Here is an 18,784-nt window from a genome sequence, read left to right as displayed (position 1 = left end):
GCTTGGAGGATGAGGGATAAGGCGCTGGGCGTGCGTGCGGCCTCGCAAGAGGCAGCGGCTCCCGCATCTCTCTGCAGAAGCTCCTGCGACGACGCAGCCTCCTGGCCGTGATGGCGTGCAGTGGGCGAGAGCCAACGGAGCCGAGGCCGTGATACACTCACTCGTATCATACTCACAACCTCATTCACTCATCATGCACTAATTCACTCATCATACGCCGACTCACATCATACACTGGGAGTGTAATGCTGCCAGCTATGGCTGCAAAGTTTGGTCGTACATGTTATATATGGTTTATTGTTCAATTTAAATAATTTATTACTGTTGTTTTTATAGCATTATTTTGATTTTAAAAACATGGGTAATCTAAATTGTTATGGTTATTGTTTGACTAGCATCACACTGGGATCTTTGCACACAGCGTTTTTTTTTTAAAGATTTGCTGGTTTATCCAGGATGTTTCTGTTGCGCGTCGTCGCTTTAAAGCTTTCGTGACTGCAGGGTTTCATCTTCTTGACTTTACCGAAAGAACCAAGATGTTCATATTTTGTTTGCAGTTGCACCCGACTTAAGAGCCGCATGGCTCACAGGGCTATACCAAATAAATGAAACTTGACAAATGAAATTTGACACCACAGGGACAGAGCAAATCAAATTGTCTGTGGGAAAATGTCAATTTGATTTTTTTACAGAAAAAATCGAATTGACATTGTTGACAACGTTGTGATTGCATCCAATGCCCAGTTCACAATCTCAGTCCACATTTAGATTGTTTTCATCTTAACACACAGACAAGCAGCATAGCAAGCTTCCAATAGTCCACGGTTTTTATTGAAGAGTGGGGGGGAGGGGTGGGACTTCACTCCTTCTTGGAGGCGGCCTTCCTCATGGCGGCCAGGATGTTGCTGAGCTCCTCACGCTTTCTCTTCCCACGGGTGTGGGTGCCAAGCTGGTGGAGACAAACGGCACGGATCGGACACAGCACAAATCCCGAGCAGCGCAACTGAGGAGGGGGTGAGTGTTTGGAGGAGGGCGTGGGAGGAGGGGACGAGTGGAGGACAGAATGGGGGGAGTGGGTGTTTGCAGGAGAGCGTGGGGGGCGAGTGTTGTGAGGAGAGCGTGGGGAGGAGGGGGCAAGTGTTTGGAGGAGGGCGTGGGAGGGCGTGGGGGGGGAGGAGGGGACGAGTGGAGGACAGAATGGGGGGAGTGGGCAAGTGTTTTGAGGAGAGCGTGGGGAGGAGGGGGCGAGTGTTTGCGCGGAGGGTCAGTAGCCGGGGCCGGGCCCTCACCCGCTTCTTGATGAACTTGAGCGCGCGCTTGTCCTTGGACACCTTGAGCAGCTCCATGGCGCGGCGCTCGTAGGGCGCGTGGCCGCACACCTCGCGGATCAGGTCGCGCACAAACTTCGTGTGCTTGGTCAGGCGCTGCGGGAGGCAGGGGAAGGCCACGTTTCACAACGCAGAGAGTTACTATCGCGCCAACGTGGGGAACGCATCTCGCCACTCAGAACGGCTCGAGGAGGAACCACAAGAGAGGGGAAGTAACAGCAGCCACGTGGTCGAGGAGCCAGTGCTACCAACAATTGCCCAAGCTCTGCGGTTTTATAAATATCAAGGTGTTATCAGCCAATTAATTACATGCATGGGAGGAGACCGAAGCACCCAGAGAAAACACTATCCCATCCAGGCAGAACAGGTGGCATCCACATTTTGCTGTACCACCACCTCCTGGCGAGTCAGGGTATGGATCACTCCACGACGCTAAACGGAAGGAACTTTGACATTGGTGTGTGGTCCACCAACCCTGGGCTGCCTCGACAGTGCTGTATTACAGGCCTCAAATGAGCATTGGTGATCATCTCCCCCAATCTAACTCAGGCCTAACTTGAACCGGCCGATGGCTATTACATGACCAAGCCCCCAACCGTTCAGATGTTTGTCTCCGTCATTGGTTGGTAATCGATCACTTGAACAATCAGAATATGCCGCAGCTGTAGTGCCAATGGCAGTTTCTATTCCATGATGGCAGCAGCAATATGTACAGGAGCTAGATGCCATTGTCGATGTCATGCCATCTGCTGCTACTGCTACAACAATAGGGGTGCAGGAGAGTTTCGTGCAGTTTTGCTATTCCTCCTCCACTTAAGGAGTTACATGACCACAAGCGCAAGACTGTGGTTTGTCAATGTATGTTTGGTCTCTATTAAGTCTTTATGGGACTGTATCTGTGAGTCTGTTTCTGGGTTTACTATTTGGTCCACAGTTTGGGCTGCATGGCCACAATCGCACGACTGTGGCTTGTATTTAAAGCATCTCCATGTATCTGTACGAGTCTACGTATTTTACCTCTGTATCTGTGCCTCTATGGGTTTAACTATATATGATCCACAGTTTGGGTTGCATGGCCACAACCGCACGTGTCGCTTGTCTTCAATATATCTGTCTCTACGGGTCACTCGTGTCTTTAATGGCAGAAAGGACCACGTGTAGTGAGAGGGCCTTCAACTCTGCAGCCATGTGGAGCAGCCCCTCGGCTGTTCCAATTAACAGCCGAGGGGAAATAATCTACAGAATCAATTAAAAATGTCTTAAGCCTTTAAACAATTCACACCCTCATCGCTGAGACAGAACTTCCTTCACCCTGTGTAACCGATTCCATCCAATCGCAGTTCGAACTAAAAAGCTCAAACATTCAATAACACTGCGTGGTCTCACAATGAAACATATGTAATGGACAACGTTTCGCGCAATGACCCTTCTTAACAGCGCAGTTATCATTCAATAACCGTGCAAATCACAGCGCCGCGAGAGGCGTGATGGAAGAAGCCGCTCTACTTCTCAGTGTAAACCCATTGGTGAGTGAGCGAAGGCAGAGAGTTAAGAGGGGTGAGCGTGGAGTCACGTGTGTGTGGACCATGGTGAGCGGTGGGCAGCAGTGCGCCGAGGGCGTTCTCAGTGTGGGCGATTGAAGAGGTGAGCGTGGAGAATATTGTTGGAACGGACGACGGTGATCGGTGGATTAGTGAGTAGTGATGTTCTGTGTGGTCAACTTTTTTCATACGTAGCCAACCGTGCTAATTGGATGTGCAATGTCCAGTGGTTTATAGCGAGGGTGGTTTACGGTTATTTATTTGATGGGGGTAGTCGATGGAGAGTATCTGAATGCATAACCGTTGAATGCGCGTGGTAGTGATGGCGAGTGGTGCTGGTAAGTAGTTGAATGTGTGTCGTAGAGGACGGCGAGTGGCGAGTAGCTGAATGCGCGTGGTAGAGGATGGTGAGTGGTGGTGATGGCGAGTGGTGGAGTTGATCGCGCGCCACTCACCCCACGGCGGCGGCACTGCCGCGGCTTGGCGACGTTCTTGGTGGTCGGGTGGCCTTTGTTGAGGCCAACGGCCATCGGGTAGCGGATCGCCATCGTGCTGCTCGCGAGGGACACACGAGGGGGAGGAGGGTTACACGTGCGGCCCCTCGTAGGCCCAGTCACCATCTCGAGCTCGCGAGGCAATCACCAAGCGACGGCGCGGACGATGTTAATGCCACAAGAATCAGGCGATCCGATTCTCCCCCCTCCCATCTACACATAAAACCCTATCAATGCCTTTCCCTCTACACATAAAATACACATTTTGAAAGCATGCCATCAGCCACCCGGAATTTTAAAATGGAGTGCGTCTCATCGGCGGCAAAGCAAAAACTACGGGAGCGGTTTTGACCGTCTGCGTCTCAGCAGCAATTTAGTCAGGCTCGTTTGACCCAATGCCGGCGAACGGCCACAGCTGCGGATGAACGAAGAGCCTCGCTGTTGTTAGTGGCCGGAGGGGGGGGGGTCCCAGGTTCCCCGCACACAGCAACGAGCCCTTAACTCCCGCGACTCCTTCCCGCAACCGTCGCCAGTTAAGTCTCTCCGTCCACATCGAGCCCCAATAACCGCGCGCCCCACGTCCCCATCCCATCGCGGTGTTGCCCGGGGCCCCCAGGATCCCCGTGGGGGGAGGATGGCGCGGATTGAGCTCGGATCCCGCGCCACGGACACGCTACCCGCACCTGGTGCTGATGGCGACGATACCGGAAGAGAGGGTTTCGCGTTGCACGCTAGGTTAAGTCACTTCCGGCGGCGGCGGAAGTCGTCTGAGCGGAAGTGCGGCCATGTTGGGTAGGGGTGACGTCACCGTGATAAGATGGCCGCCACGTCAGCCGTGATGAGGGGATGGGTCACGTGACGCAGGGTGAGAATCACCAGCGCTGATTGGCTGATACACGTGGCGCGAGCTCGTAATCCGCGAATCCTTCGTGGACTTTGTCGCGTGCTCGCGGATTCGTGGACTGGTGGAATCCGATGAGCTATGAAGCTCTATTTCACATGTCCAGTCGGGGCCGGTCAGCAAGTTGCCACACATTTTTTAAAAACTATATGAGTGCAAAATGCAGAACAAGGTAAGCTATTTACCAAATATAAATACTTAAAATACACATTCATTATATAAGTTAGATTTTTCAACACTAATGCAAGCTTGAGTGAGGCAGCATAACAATGAAAACAGCCTCAGACCGCACCAAGACAACGCACAGTCCCTCAGTTGAATTGTACATTAACCATCGATGCACTTGTTAGGAACAAAGTAACAAATTACATTTGCAAATTTAGCCTGTATCCAGCAGTAATCTTCTGCTGGATCAGCCGGAAGGTGGTACAGGGTACAGACAAAATGTATACAGTACGTACTCCACTGGTACCGTATGCACGACATAGTGTTTCCCGCTCACTAATATGGGTGAGTTTTCCCCGCGTGCTCCGGGTTGCTTCCACATGTGTGAATACTCGTTTTATTGGCCGATAAAATCTAAATAAAAATAGACAGCAGAGCTTAGACAATTGTTGGTAGCGCCGGCTCACCGTGTTGCTGCTGCAGTCTTCCCGCTCGTCTGATTCATCCTAATCGCGCCTCTGAGTCGTCAGTTTGAAACGCATGGCGCCACGTTACCAATCGACGATTTAATTCCCAAAATGCGCGACGCATTGCGCCGGCGCAACAACAACAAATTGCGCATTGCGGGACTAAAAATCTTCTTGATGCGCCGCGGATTATGGGATCCATGATATGGTCCGGCCCACCGTAATACCACGACCGAGTCGTTATGTGGCATTGCTCCGACATGTAGTACAGTGCGTGCATTCTCTCTGGTTCTTTCGGTAAAGTCACGTTGATAGAAAAAATAATAAAAGAAGACACGACGTTTCGGTCTTCAGGTGAGAAAAACAAGCTGCTGTTGTGGCTTTATATAGGCACGGGAGGGGGGGGGTGTTTTGTCGAGTCGTGGCTATAAGAGTTCACGGGGGAGAGGGGGGAGGGTTTGTGGCGTGCAGGGAAGGGTGGGGCTGGAGAAATGAGCAAGTAAATGAACAAGACACACGGGTGGTTGAGTGAAAATCACAGCAGTTAAAACTTGACTCGATTGATCACATCCTTCCAATGATTGCTCAATTTAAATCCATCTTCTCGATTAAAGTTTTGTCTGTGTTTGTATATCTGGATAGCTTCATGAACAAATCTCTGATGGTGGCCCGAGGGTTTGAAGAGCACCTTGGTCTCGGAGAAAATGTCACGTGTGCCCACAGCGTTGAAACAATGATCCGTCACCACCGAGGTGTTGGTTCTGCCGTGTTTCAAATCCGCTTTGTGTTCGCAAACCCGGTCTGAGACACGTCGCTTCGTTTCACCAATGTAACTCCTCACATCATGATGGCGGCCAGCGGCGGCGTGTGAGTGCGCTATGGGTGAGCTGCGTGTGAGTGAGTGAGCTGTGTGTGTGAATGAGCTGTGTGTGATTGAGTGTGTGAGTGAGCTGTGTGTGTGAGTGAGCTGTGTGTGTGAGTGAGCTGTGTGTGTGAGTGAGCTGTGTGTGTGAGTGAGCTGTGTGTGTGAGTGAGCTGTGTGTGTGAGTGAGTGTTGAAACTGAAACTGCTGTCGCAGACACAACTCAGCTTATAGACACCAGGACATTGCATGTCCGGAATCGCATCCTTCACCGATGGGATAAGATCACGGATTTTGTGTACTGTATTGAACCGAACTTGGATCTTGTGTTTGTTCAAGATTGTGGCAATCCTTTTGGTAACCCCTGCTATGTATGGTAAGGTAATGGTTTTTATTGGGTCCTCAGATGGTTCTCTATCTATGGTTGGGGATGCAGCTTTGCGGATTGTGCGGTCAGAATATCCATTCCTCCTGAGAGCCTGGCATACGTGTTCAAGCTCACTGGCTAGGTGGTGCTGGTCAGAGATACAACGGGCCCTATGGTGTAATGTTTTGATTAGGGCATTTTTCTGGGCTGGATGGTGGTGGGAATCAGGCTTTATATAGGAATCCGTGTGGGTGGCTTTCCTATAGACAGAGTTTCCCAATGAGCCATCAGGTCTCTAGTCGATCTAAATATCTAGGAATGGTAGCTTGCCATCATTTTCCACTTCCATGGTGAATTTGATAGATGGGTATATGGAATTGATGTGGTTGAGAAATTGGTATAGTGCCATCCGGCCATGTGGCCAAATGACGAACGTGTCACCTATGTATCTCTTCCACAAGGACGGATGTCGGGTGGATGTCTGGATGGCATCTGTCTCAAATTTCTCCATGAGAATGTTCGCTACCACTGGGAAGAGCCCATTGGGGTACCTTCATTATGTTTGTAGAAAGTACCATTCCAGGTGAAGTAAGTGTTGGTAAGGCAGTGCCTTACCAACGAAGGTACATCAGGATCCAATCCCTGTTGGACTAGGTCTTCAATGATTGCAATAGTATCAGGTACCTTGGTGAAGAGGGAGACTACATCGAAACTGACAAGCAAATCCTCCGGGTAGGCTGTAAGGTGAAGACATTTTACATTTAATCCCGTTCCCATATATGGGGCACTAAATTCTTTTCATTCTAATAAAAATATCTATTGTTTTTGGGTGTGAAAATAAAAGTTCTCCATGTCTAATCCTGCAGTTTATTTTTTATTACTGTTTAAAGTCGGCAATATTTCTTTCCTCGCCTAATCATATTTTGATCATCAGTGATGAGGCTTCGCGGAACAATCGTCACGTGCTTCCCGCTAGACCAATAAGGTGGCCGCTTTTTTGGGACGAGAGGTAAACATTAGTCCAAGATGTCTGCGCCCTTGTTGTCAATATCGAGTAGTGAAGAGGAGGAAATTACGGCCAGACCTCCTTCAAAAGTCCGTAAAAAGTATTTTAAACAATGCTACATGCATCTCACGTCCATAAAGAAAGAAGAAACAAAGGATTTTACACGCACACGGTGGGATACATTCAGAAACTGCGTCAAACGGTGGCTTTTTTTGCAAGGTGAGAATCGGAGAATAGCAGAAACATACAAACATTGTCTAGAAATCGAGTTTCACAATGTTCCCGAAGACGCTGGGTTTCACTCCACTTGCTACAGGCGTTTCATTGACAAATAGCGCTTGGATGCGGCCGAGAAACGGGCCACACAGCGTCCTGAAGCTCAAGATCAAGGCCAGTCTGTGCCATCGGGTAGTAACGTTAGTATCGCTGCAGTTGATTGTCCCGCAAAAAAACTTTGGTCCAGGACCGGCCTGCCTGTAGCTTGTGCTGGTCCTGTGCTTTCTGCCTTGTGCATAATTTGTAAGAAAACGGACAAGTACATTACTGTGGGAGGCAAACGCCAGAAGGACCATCTTTCACAGGTAGAAACGTTGTCAGCAGGTAGGTAAAAACAAAGCACACACACAAACACACACGTTTGAACTTTTATTCCCTTATGCTGGGTACCATGACTAACTTTCAATTACAATTACATAATTTATGTAATGTTTATTTTACAGTCAGAGACAGATTTGCATTGTTTTGCATACAGCTACAGCCAGAACACTCAATATTGTTTAACTCTTAACACAGTTTTTTATTAGTTGAATAAGTATTTATTTATTTACAGGCAATTTGCTGAAAGCTGCTGAGATGAAGGAAGACACTAACATTTTTGTGCATATTCGAGACAAAGACTGTTTGTCTCTGGAGGTGCGATACCACAAGTCCTGTTATAGACAGTACACCAGGTTCTTGACAAAGTCTAGTACATCAGTTACTGTGACCTCAGAAGCACAGTGAGTTAGCAATATTTTATATTAATAAATATTAATTAATAATTCCCTCACATTTCAAAAGTAGGAGGTTGGCCCGTGATTTCCCCCAGCTGGTGTTTCACTCCCCCAAGATGCGCAACATAAGTGAGATGGTTTTCGTGGAGACATTGTCTGCAGATAAGCTGATAGACAGGCTACCTCATCCATCAGGTACAGAAACAACAGAGTCAACTGAGGTAACTAGCGAAAGTGACTGTGAAAACAGGGCTAGTGCAAAAGCTGGTCCACAAAGACCAAGTTTAATGGCCTCCATCAATACTGCAGAGGACACGAGGACATTTTACAGTGCAGCATTAATATTAAAGATGCATCTGTGTGACTCTCCCGGTATGAAATGCCCGTGGCCACCCACATCAGATTACCTAAATGTGAGCCAGGCAAAATCTGTCGTTCCAATTGAACTGTACAATCTGATTTCCTGGATTATTGGTGCAACTAAGGACCCAACACTGGCCCATTATGTTGATATTCCAGATTATTTGAACCTAAAAGTGATATCTATCTGTCAAGATATTGTGTATCTTGCATCTAAGGGTCGGAGGCAGACCCCTACATCATTGTGTCTTGGTCTAACGGTTCGCCATTTAACAGGTTCATCACAAATTGTGTCACTTCTAAATAGACTAGGACATTGTGCAGCATGGGACACAGTTGTCAGTCTAGACACTAGCCTTGCCCAACTTCAACTAGTAGAGGGCAGAGACAAAATACCAAAGGGATTCTCATAGAAGGTTACTACAGTACTTGTGTGGGACAATATTGACTTTGGGGAGGAGACACTGTCAGGTCGTGGAACTATCCACCACACAAATGGGATTATGCTGCAAAGTTCTGTAGTTGAACCTGTGTCAACAACAAACAGACAACCACTACAGAAGGGAAAAACCTCATTGAAAGTACATCCTAGCATCCCTGTCGAACAGTACCATCAGTCTAATAGACAAGGACCACAGAACTTGTTTCATCAGGAAAGTGTTCCATTACAGGCGGACACATACAAATTGAACACGGTGTCTGCTATACAAACTGAACTGGCATATGTTTTTGTAAAGTCCATAGATGCTGAAAGATGCACAATACCAAGCTGGACAGGTTTACATACATTACTTCAAGGTGATGGCACTCTGCAAAAGTCAGCACTGTATTATCTTCCAGTCATTGAGGCTTCACCGACAGAGATGTCAACAGTAAACACAATTCTGAAGCGAAGTGTCCACATTTATAATCAGCTAGAACTGGACCATATAATGTTAGTTTTTGACAAAGCTATATATGCCAAAGCTCAGCAAATCCATTGGAAAGATGATGACTTTACTCAGCGTAAAGTGATTAGACTCAGTGAATTTCACACATGCATGTCCTACCTGAGCATTCTAGGATAAAGGTTTGGAGATGCAGGACTGCAAGACATACTCATTGAGTCCAAAGTTGTTGCCCCAGGATCCATCAATGGAGTGATCAGTGGTCATCATTACAACTGCAGCATGAGGGCACACAAACTTCTGTATGAGAGTCTGCAACGCATGAGACTTCTCACATTATTAGATTCTCTGCCACAAGAGGAGAGATATGAGTGTCTGGATGTCATCAATGAGATCAAATGGGCATTGCCGGACAGAACAATGGTTGTTTTGTGTGCAAATGAGATATTTGACAAAATGTGTTCGAAATATGAAGACTTTGTTAAAAGAAGAAGTGCAGAAAACCCGTTTGCCTTCTGGAGTTCATACATCGACATGGTACAGATACTCCTTCTATTTGTGAGAGCAACACGAGAATCGGATTGGCAGCTTCACCTGTCAACAGTGCGCTTGATGATGGCATGGTTTTTTGCGTACGATCGTGTAAATTATGCTAGGTATTTATCTTCTTACTGGCTGGAAATGATCAATTTGCCCCTCACACATCCTTCTTGCCACAGTGAGCTCAGTGTTAAAGGCCAGTGGACTGTCCAACGTCAAAGTGTCCATGGATTTGCCTCGATTGCTTGTGACCAGGCAAATGAGCAAACATGCAACAGAGATTCCAAGACAAAGGGTGGTTGGACAGGGTTAACACAGAATCGGGCTGCAGTATATCACTGGATATTGTCGCAACATGAAAGGGCTGCCATAGCAAGACAATGTTAGGCAATGGCAGGTAAATCTCCCGATATAAGGAAACGAAAAGACCTTGACAGCACACGAATTCATGCTGATGAAAGGGCTGTGACCAGAATAATTTCCACCCTGGATTTCATGCTGAATCCTTTTGACACACACCAAGATTGTATTGTGTGTCTTAGCTCTGGGACAGTAGCAGCTGAATAAATCATGTGGGATTTGCTCGCAGCTCCGGAAAAGGGGGAAAATGCTGTCAAAGAGTTTATGGACCAAAGACTGTTATCACCATCAGTTGACATATTTGCTCCCATCAAAATACAAAAACTGAAGACCTTTAGTGACCAAGCAAAGACAAAGAAGAAATCTGCAAAAGGCAAGGAAGTGATTCTACGTGCCGACAAGAAACTATTCTCCAGATTACTCGTCATAGGTCAAAGTAGAAAAATTGACCTGCGGGAAATTCTGTCTTACTCCTTGGGAACTGTGTCATATCCTTTAGCCAGTGCTGATGGTTCACTTGCTAAAACAAACAAATCAGCTCTTATGGATTTATTGGAAACCAAAGGTGGAGACTGTTTAGTTGACAAAGTTCCGACAGATGGAGCTATTCTCTTTGATGGCATGGCAGTCATTCAAGCCATTCGATCAATACCAAGTACCTTTGGAGAGCTTGCAGAGACCATACTGCAGTACATAGTCAAACTTGCTCTGAAACACAACTGTACACGGATAGACTTTGTGATTGACCAGTATCCAAAAATGAGTATTAAAAACCTAGAACGGTCACGTAGAGGTGGTACACAACTGGTGAAAATTTATGGACGGGATCAGAAGACACCAACACAATGGAAAAAGTTTCTATCAGATGGAACAAACAAAGAAGCACTGGCAGAATTCCTCTATGTTGTGTGGCGAGAGGCTGATCTTACCACTGTGGGAAAGGACTTAAGCTTGTACATAGCACATGGAGACCTGTTTCACTGCGTGACTGTAATGGAGGGTTTACATACTCTCAGTGCTGTTGAAGATCTGACATGTGATCATGAGGAATGTGACACCAGGGTGTTTTTACATGCACAACATGCTGCACAGGAACATCAAACTGTAGTCATCAAAAGCCCTGATACTGATGTGGCAGAGATTGCTTTAAGTCTGCAGCCAGATTTACCATGTAGGTTGTATTTTTTCACGGGAGTTGGCAACAAAACAAGGTTCATTGACTTAGCTAAGGTGTCATCAGCTCTTGGCACAAGTGTCTGTTTGGCACTTATTGGGATCCATACCTTCTCAGGTTGTGACTCTACAAGTGCCTTTTATGGCAAAGGCAAAAGAAAGGCATTTTCTGTTGCTTGTGAGAAAGAGGAATATCTAACTGCTTTTACAAATCTGGGTAGCAGTTTTAACCTAGACCAGTCTACCTTTGAGCTGCTTTGCACATATGTGTGCCACCTGTATGGCCAGTCGGCTTTTCCAGAACTATCCATGCCCCCGACAAGTGACAACCTGTACCAACACTGCAAAAGGGGCAAACTACCAAGCGGCCATAATGAGACATTCTCTGAAAGGTATAATGTGTGCCCCTTCACCCGTTGGCAATGGATGGCACCTCGAGGATGGTGAGTTAACAGTGACCTGGATGACTAGAAATCCTGCCCCTGAAAGTGTGTTGCAGGCAGTCCACTGCAGTTGCAAGCATAGCAAATGTGAGACTGGAAGATGTTCCTGTATGTCTGCAAGACTGTCTTGTACTGATTTATGTCGGTGCCAATATTGTGCAAATGTTTCACAGGAAACAGAAGAAAGACCTACATGGGATGATGGCTCTGATAGTGATAGGGATGATGAGTAAATATGCGCTGTGTTATAATTGAAGGTGATTTTGAGCTGTAAAGAATCTGTGGTAGAATTGTAAAAAAAATTTTGGCAGCATTCCAAAACAAGGGGACAGTGTAGCATTTCGAGTCATTTCAGCCAACTTGGGCCAAAGTGTGCTTATATTTGTATATTTCTGTGATTACACAGTACTTACTGAAAATTTTGATGTACAAAACATCACAGTTTTGCTAAATTTATAATGTTTATGTTTAATTTTGCTTAGTGCCAATACGTGAAGTTGAAGCATATTTTCTGAAAATGTGCCATATTTCATGGTCTACATTCACACTTGAGTATATAATGCACCAAAACCTGTCTCAAGTGTTTAGGTACATGTATAAGTGTCAGTTTGAGAGATATTTGGTGTTGCTAAAATGTATATAAATAAAGTTACAAACAAAACCAGCAGCATAAGATTTTCGTTTTTTCCAATTCACAATTATATACATTTATGGATTATGAACAAAAAACTGCAGGGTATTTTGCGGAGAACTTTTAACATAAAGTCGAAAATGGTTTTGTCTATGAAAAAATTCATTTAAAAAGTAGTTCCCAGGTGTGGGAACGAAAATCATTTTTAGCCACTTTTTCCTAGTTCACCTTACGGCCTAGGGGACAGTGATATGTCCTTGATTAGTGAAACCATGTGGGCCGAATTAAGTAGAGCTGAGGCGGTCTTGCCCGTGAAGGGAAGCAGTCTCAGACAGAAATTGTGCCAGTCTGTAAGTGGGTGAGTTAATGGTGGATACGATACGATGGAGTGGAGTACCCTCTTTATGGATTTTTGGAAGGCCGTAAAATCTGGGATGGTCTAGCAGCTGAAGGTTTTAGAGAGAGCTGTTTGGTGCATTCGATTAGGGAAGTCGAATTAGTGATGATTTTGTTGGTTTTAGTAGCAAAGCTATTGGTAGGAACTCCTACAGCCACGAATTGACAAAACTCCCCCCCCCCCCTCCCGTGCCTATATAAAGCCACAACAGCACATCATTTTTCTCAACTGAAGACGGACGCTTGTGTTGTGACCGAAACGTTGTGTTTTCTTTGATTATTTTTTCTATTTACGTGACTTTACCGAAAGAACCAGAGAGTATGGATTCCTGCAGTCACGAAAGCTTCAAATCAAGTGCGTGCATTGTATATTTTTTAGTGTTTACAGTCCCAGCTCGCGGCACCGAGGGCAGCCGCCTCCTCATACTGCCTCCCAACTACAACAACAGCAGCCGCCATTCGCCACAAAGTGGCTGTAACGTCACCACGGCACTTGTGCCAGGCTATGTGCACTTTAAGCCCACCGTGAAGTGTCGATCGCCTGCTGGCAGGTCAAGGGACAGACCCAGGTGCCACGAGTTGACTGACTGAGATGACCGGCCGACGCACCACCTGTGCCCCCAACTTTACCAACTTGCTGTGTTTTATCCGCCTGGCGCTCCGCTCGTTGTTGTGAGCATTGCTCCTCCACCCTCCGTTGTTGTTGGAGGGTGACTGCCTCCAACTGCCCAGTAGCGGCCTTCACGAGCCTCCTCCACGTCCTCCTGTACCACATCACTCCATCTCTTCTCTAGCCCATGCCGTGCCCGCTTAGCCCCCTCGATCCGGCCGAACAAAAGCTGTTTAGGCATGCGGTGGCTGGGCATGCGGGCTACATGACCCAGCCAACGCAACCTTGCCTGCCGGAGGAGCTCACCAATGGGACTTTGTCCACATCTTTCAAGGATTTGTGAGCTCCTCACAATCCCGCCTGGTTAAACCCAGGATGGATCGTAGGCAGGCCAACCTAAATGTTTCTAACCGGCGAAGATGTTCCATTAGGGGGATCCACATTTCGCAAGCGTAGAGAAAGGAGGGAATGACCGTGGCCGAGAAGACCTGAAGCTTCGTGCGGAGTGATAGACCAGGTAGCTTCCACACAGCGTTACGCAACCGATGAAAAGATAATGCCGCTCGACTGATTCGGAGTGAGACCTCTGATGTTACACCGGAGCCGGTCATGAGCACACTGCCCAGGTATGAGAAACTCTCCACTTTTTCTACAACTGCCCCATCACCGATTGGGAGTTGTGGGGGTGGAGTGCCCGATGGTACAAAATACCCAGGCAGGTGCTTCGTTTTGGTGGGGCTGATGGTAAGGACCCACCTCTTAGTGGCACACTCCAGTTTCAGCAGCAGCGCCTCCAACTCCTCCTCTGAGTGAGCCGCAATTACCAGGTCATCGGCATACATAATGTAGTTAACCAATAAGGAACCATCCCTTGACCGCACCCGGGCATCGATCAGCCTCCCATTGTATCTGTACCAGATGGAAATTCCTCCGATACAGCTACTGAAGGCTTCATGAACTACGTGGTCAAAATAGATGTTAAATAATGTTGGAGCCAGAGGACATCCCTGTCGCACCCCGAAGTTGAGCAAGGAATGGCTCCGACTCCCGGCCACGTAGTTTTACTTGGGCCCGCTCAGCATCATGAAGATCCTTAATGATCGGGAGCACGAAGAACAACCCAGAGCCCAGGCCTACTGATGGTATCATAGGCCTTGACCAGGTCAATAAGCAGAGATGTAGGTCTTGTTGGAATTCCCTACACCTCTGCTATAGCAAACGGACAGAAAATATGGCATCTGTGCAGGACCGCCCTTTCCTGAAACCACATTGGGGCTCCACAAGCCTCTGCTCAGCGTGCCTGGCAAGGCGGTGTTGAATAATCCTTGCCAGGACCTTTCCCGGCACACTGTGGAGTGAGATTCCCCTGTAGTTGTTACAGTCTGTGCGGTCTCCCTTCTTAAAGATGGGGACCACCAGGGCATCCTTCCAGTCCTGCGGAACCTGTCCAGTGCTGCAGACTGCTGTTATGATGTCATGTAGGCAGTCTGTGCACAAACGCCACCCTCTCTCAGCATTTAGCTTGGGAGATCATCTCTGCCCGGTGCCTTTCCTGGTCTCAGACTCTGGATCACCTTCAGTACTTCCTCAACAGATGGCACCTCATACAGCCACTTACAGGGGGTGACTTCCAATATTTGAGGCACCGCAGCCTCAGCAGGGTCATCCCCACTTTGTCCCACGATTTTACCATGTCGAGGGATTTCCCCTCCCCCAGGACTTCACAGAAATGCTGAGCAAATCTGCAAACCTGTTCCTGGGGGTCGGAGATTGGATCACCGTTTTTCCCCCTAATGATGGTAATAGGTATGGCGCTGAAGGTTATTTTTTTTATGGAATTAAATGGGGATTAGTGATCGCGGGCCATTGAGGCAGACTCCATCTCTTCTAGATTTGAAGCTTTCGTGACTGCAAGGATTCATACTCTTAGTTCTTTCGGTAAAATCACGTAGGTAAAAAATTAAATTAAAATTAATAAAATTAAACAATAAAATCACGACGTTTCGGAGGCAACACAAGCTTCCGTCTTCAGGTGAAACCGTTACAGCAAAATATCTGTACCTTATATAGTGGTTAAGGGGGGAGGAGCCAGGAAGAGCAGCGGGGGAGGAGGAGTTGTGAAGTGGTCAATTACTGCTTTTTGTTATACTGCTGGGTGGGTAAATGAATTAGATACGATTAAGCCACTCTTTGTTATGCTGTTTGTGCGCAAGTCACTGTGGGATGAATGGACTCGTGGTCACGGACGTGTTGCACAAGTAACTGTGGATGTACATAATAGAAAAGGAGCGGAAATGCCCATGTTTATACCAGTGTTGGCTGACAATAAAGAGTACTGTTAAACGTTAGGGATGTTAACACTCGGTGAAGTAAAATAGTGCCTGTCAGATAAGATGGTCCAAAAATGTGTAATTAAATCTTTTTTGCATGGTTGATAACATCTTTCCAATGATTACTAAGTTTGTACCCATCATCACGGTTGAAATTATGTCTGTATTTGTATATCTGAATGGCTTCATGTACAAACCTTTGATGGTAGCCAGAAGGCTTGCAGAGCACCTTAGTCTCGGAGAAAACAATCTCATGAGAGCCCACCGAGTTGTAGCAATGATCGGCAATGGCGGACGACTAAACATGGGCATTTCCGCTCCTTTTCTATTATGTACAATAACAGTTACTTGCGCAACACGTCCCTGACCACGAGTCCATTCATCCCACAGTGACTTGCGCACAAACAGCATAACAAAGAGCGGCTTAATCGTATCTAATTCATTTACCCATCCAGCAGTATAACAAAAAGCATTAATTAACCACTTCACAACTCCTCCTCCCCCGCTGCCCTTCCTGGCTCCTCCCCCCTTAACCACTATATAAGGTACAGATATTTTGCTGTGACGGTTTCACCTGAAGACGGAAGCTTGTGTTGCCTCCGAAACGTCGTGATTTTATTGTTTTATTTTTATTAATTTTAATTTCATTTTTTACCTACGTGACTACCGAAAGAACTAAGAGTAAGACTCCATCTCCTCAGCAGCCCGCGAACACCACCCATCCTTGCACCTCACGGCTCTCCGAACCTCCGAGCGAAGGCTGCGGTAAGCCTTCTCATTCACCGATGTGGGATGCTGTAGCCAATGAGAGTGGGCCTGTCGCTTTTTCTCAGCCAGCTTGAACACCTCCTCTGTCAGCCAGGGTCTCTGGGGAGGTCTGGACCGCGTACTCAAAGCAGCCATTGCAGCTGCATGAGTCACAGTCCTAAACCTCGCCCATTTACCTCGACATTAGGAGGAGTGGGGGACGATGCCAACCCCAGCTGCAAGCGATGATTAAATTCTCGCTTGCAACTTTCATCAGCTAGCTGAGACCAGGCCACCTTAGGTTTGAATGGGGTCCTGGGTGTACACCCACCACCGGAGTGGACGAATGGCAGGCGCATCTTACAGATGACTAGTCGATGGTCAGAGGGTAGATCAGCTCCACGGTAGGTCCTGGTGTCAAGGACATGGGCTCGCATCCGCTGGTCCGTCACCATGTAGTCCAGCAGATGTTTTTGCTTGGACCCGGCATGCATCCATGATGTTGTGTGAATGCGCCGATGCCAGAACAGCTTATTTGTAATTACAAGCCCATGGGCTGCACAAAAATCTACCAGTCTCCTACCGGTGTTATTCAGCTGATCTGGCCCATGCCTTCCAATCACTCCAGACTAGGTGCCAGCATCATGCCCAACTAGGCATTGAAGTCACCCAACAAGATTACTTTATCCCGATGGGCCACTTTAGCCAGCACCTGTGACAGGAGGTCATAGAAGGCATCTGACTCATTGGCCTAGCCTGCATCCCTCCATTGATGTTCATCTTCGGTGGGGGCATAAGTAACCACGACCACCACTCCTCAACCTCTGGTTGGCCATCCATAGTGGCTTTTTGTTGTTTCTGGAGGAGCCCCGAGGGTAAAGATTCAATCTCCTGGCTCCACCAAATGGGGTTTGGCCAGGAGACGTCATAGACGCCTGTCCCCCCGGGGCCTCTGGCACAAGCTTGTTAATTAAAATTTTCGGTTGTAGTCTAGTGGTAGTTTGATTGAAGGTGGAGGGGTTACCGGCCCCTTGCACCCGTCCAGAGCCCCCTTTTAGCTGCTGTGGTGGTCACAGACGCCATGAGGGGAAAAGCCAATCGGAATTGGCCCTCCCCCCCACAGCACTGTCCACGACAGCGTTGCCCTTCCGGCACCACGGGGAGGTAGGGGGTTGTTTTACTGGACATAGACATACACACACGCTGGCACACACACACATAACTATTAGACACACACAAAATTACACACATGCATTCTCGTCGTTTATTGATTGATAGATTGTGTAACCCTGCACAATCCGCAGCGTAGCGGCAGCTCTCGAAGGCAGACAAGTGCGACGATGTGGACTGCGGTAGGGTTGTGGATGTTCCCGGGGCTCCTCTCCTGGCTCGTCAGCCCAGGTGTCTGCCCCCAGCCTCAGGTGAGGGAGGGGCTGCGCACCACCTCCACATCACCTGTGTGCTCAGCTGGCTGTGCTGGCTGGCTATGCGAACTGTCCTAGCTGTGTTGGCTGTTCTGGCTGACCTGTCTGTGTTGGCTGTACCGACGGTGTTGACTGTACTTTCTGTGTTAGCTCTACTGGCTGTACTGGCTTTGTTAGCTGTGTTCTCTGCTTTTGGCTGTCCTGGCTCTAATGGCTGTGCTGGCTGTTGGGTGTGGTGGCTGTCCTGGCTCTACTCGCTGTACTGGCTGAATTAGCTGTACTGGCTGTACTGCCTGTGTTGCCTGTGCTGGATGTGCTGGATGTACTGGATGTGCTGGATGTACTGGATGTACTGGATGTGGTGGATGTGCTGGATGTGCTGGATGTGCTGGATGTACTGGATGTACTGGATGTGGTGGATGTACTGGATGTGGTGGATGTGGTGGATGTGCTGGATGTACTGGATGTGCTGGATGTACTGGATGTGGTGGATGTGCTGGATGTGCTGGATGCACTGGATGTGGTGGATGTGCTGGATGTACTGGATGCACTGGATGTGGTGGATGTGGTGGATGTGCTGGATGTGCTGGATGTGCTGGATGTGCTGGATGTACTGGATGTACTGGATGTGGTGGATGTGGTGGATGTGCTGGATGTACTGGATGTGCTGGATGTACTGGATGTACTGGATGTACTGGATGCACTGGATGTGGTGGATGTGCTGGATGTACTGGATGTGCTGGATGTACTGGATGGGGTG

At 47.8% G+C, this 18,784-nt stretch overlaps 2 protein-coding genes across 3 annotated transcripts in view; one reads left to right on the top strand and one right to left on the bottom strand.

The window, feature by feature from the left end:
• Positions 1 to 809: 809 nt before the first annotated feature.
• RPL36 (ribosomal protein L36) lies at positions 810 to 4,154 on the bottom strand. Its single transcript, XM_078617429.1, has 4 exons — positions 4,047 to 4,154; positions 3,325 to 3,421; positions 1,290 to 1,424; positions 810 to 949 (listed from the first exon to the last, which is right to left on the bottom strand). Exons 2-4 carry the CDS (start codon positions 3,415 to 3,417, stop codon positions 860 to 862), a joined length of 318 nt encoding a protein of 105 aa, XP_078473555.1. The 5' UTR covers positions 3,418 to 3,421; positions 4,047 to 4,154; the 3' UTR covers positions 810 to 859.
• Positions 4,155 to 17,741: 13,587 nt separating this feature from the next.
• Positions 17,742 to 18,784, top strand: part of LOC144734916 (urokinase-type plasminogen activator-like) — a 37,554-nt gene continuing 36,511 nt past the window's right edge. For both annotated transcript variants that reach the window (XM_078617366.1, XM_078617365.1), the window contains exon 1: positions 17,742 to 18,021. In XM_078617366.1, the coding sequence (XP_078473492.1) occupies positions 17,941 to 18,021 (81 nt within the window). In that variant the 5' untranslated portion in view covers positions 17,742 to 17,940. The remainder of the gene's footprint in view (positions 18,022 to 18,784) is intronic.

The sequence above is a fragment of the Lampetra planeri genome, chromosome 53, assembly GCF_965212315.1.
Source record: "Lampetra planeri chromosome 53, kcLamPlan1.2.h2, whole genome shotgun sequence".
NCBI lineage: Eukaryota > Metazoa > Chordata > Hyperoartia > Petromyzontiformes > Petromyzontidae > Lampetra > Lampetra planeri.
This window is presented reverse-complemented; position numbering and strand designations above follow the sequence as displayed.

Excerpts from the sequence above, each read along its gene's own strand:
- RPL36 (XM_078617429.1), bottom strand. The coding sequence starts at position 3,417 with ATGGCGATCCGCTACCCGATGGCCGTTGGCCTCAACAAAGGCCACCCG. Across the intron at positions 1,425-3,324 it reads GGCAGTGCCGCCGCCGTGGG|CGCCTGACCAAGCACACGAA; the intron begins GTGAGTGGCGCG and ends TGCCTCCCGCAG. Across the intron at positions 950-1,289 it reads TCAAGTTCATCAAGAAGCGG|CTTGGCACCCACACCCGTGG; the intron begins GTGAGGGCCCGG and ends TGTCTCCACCAG.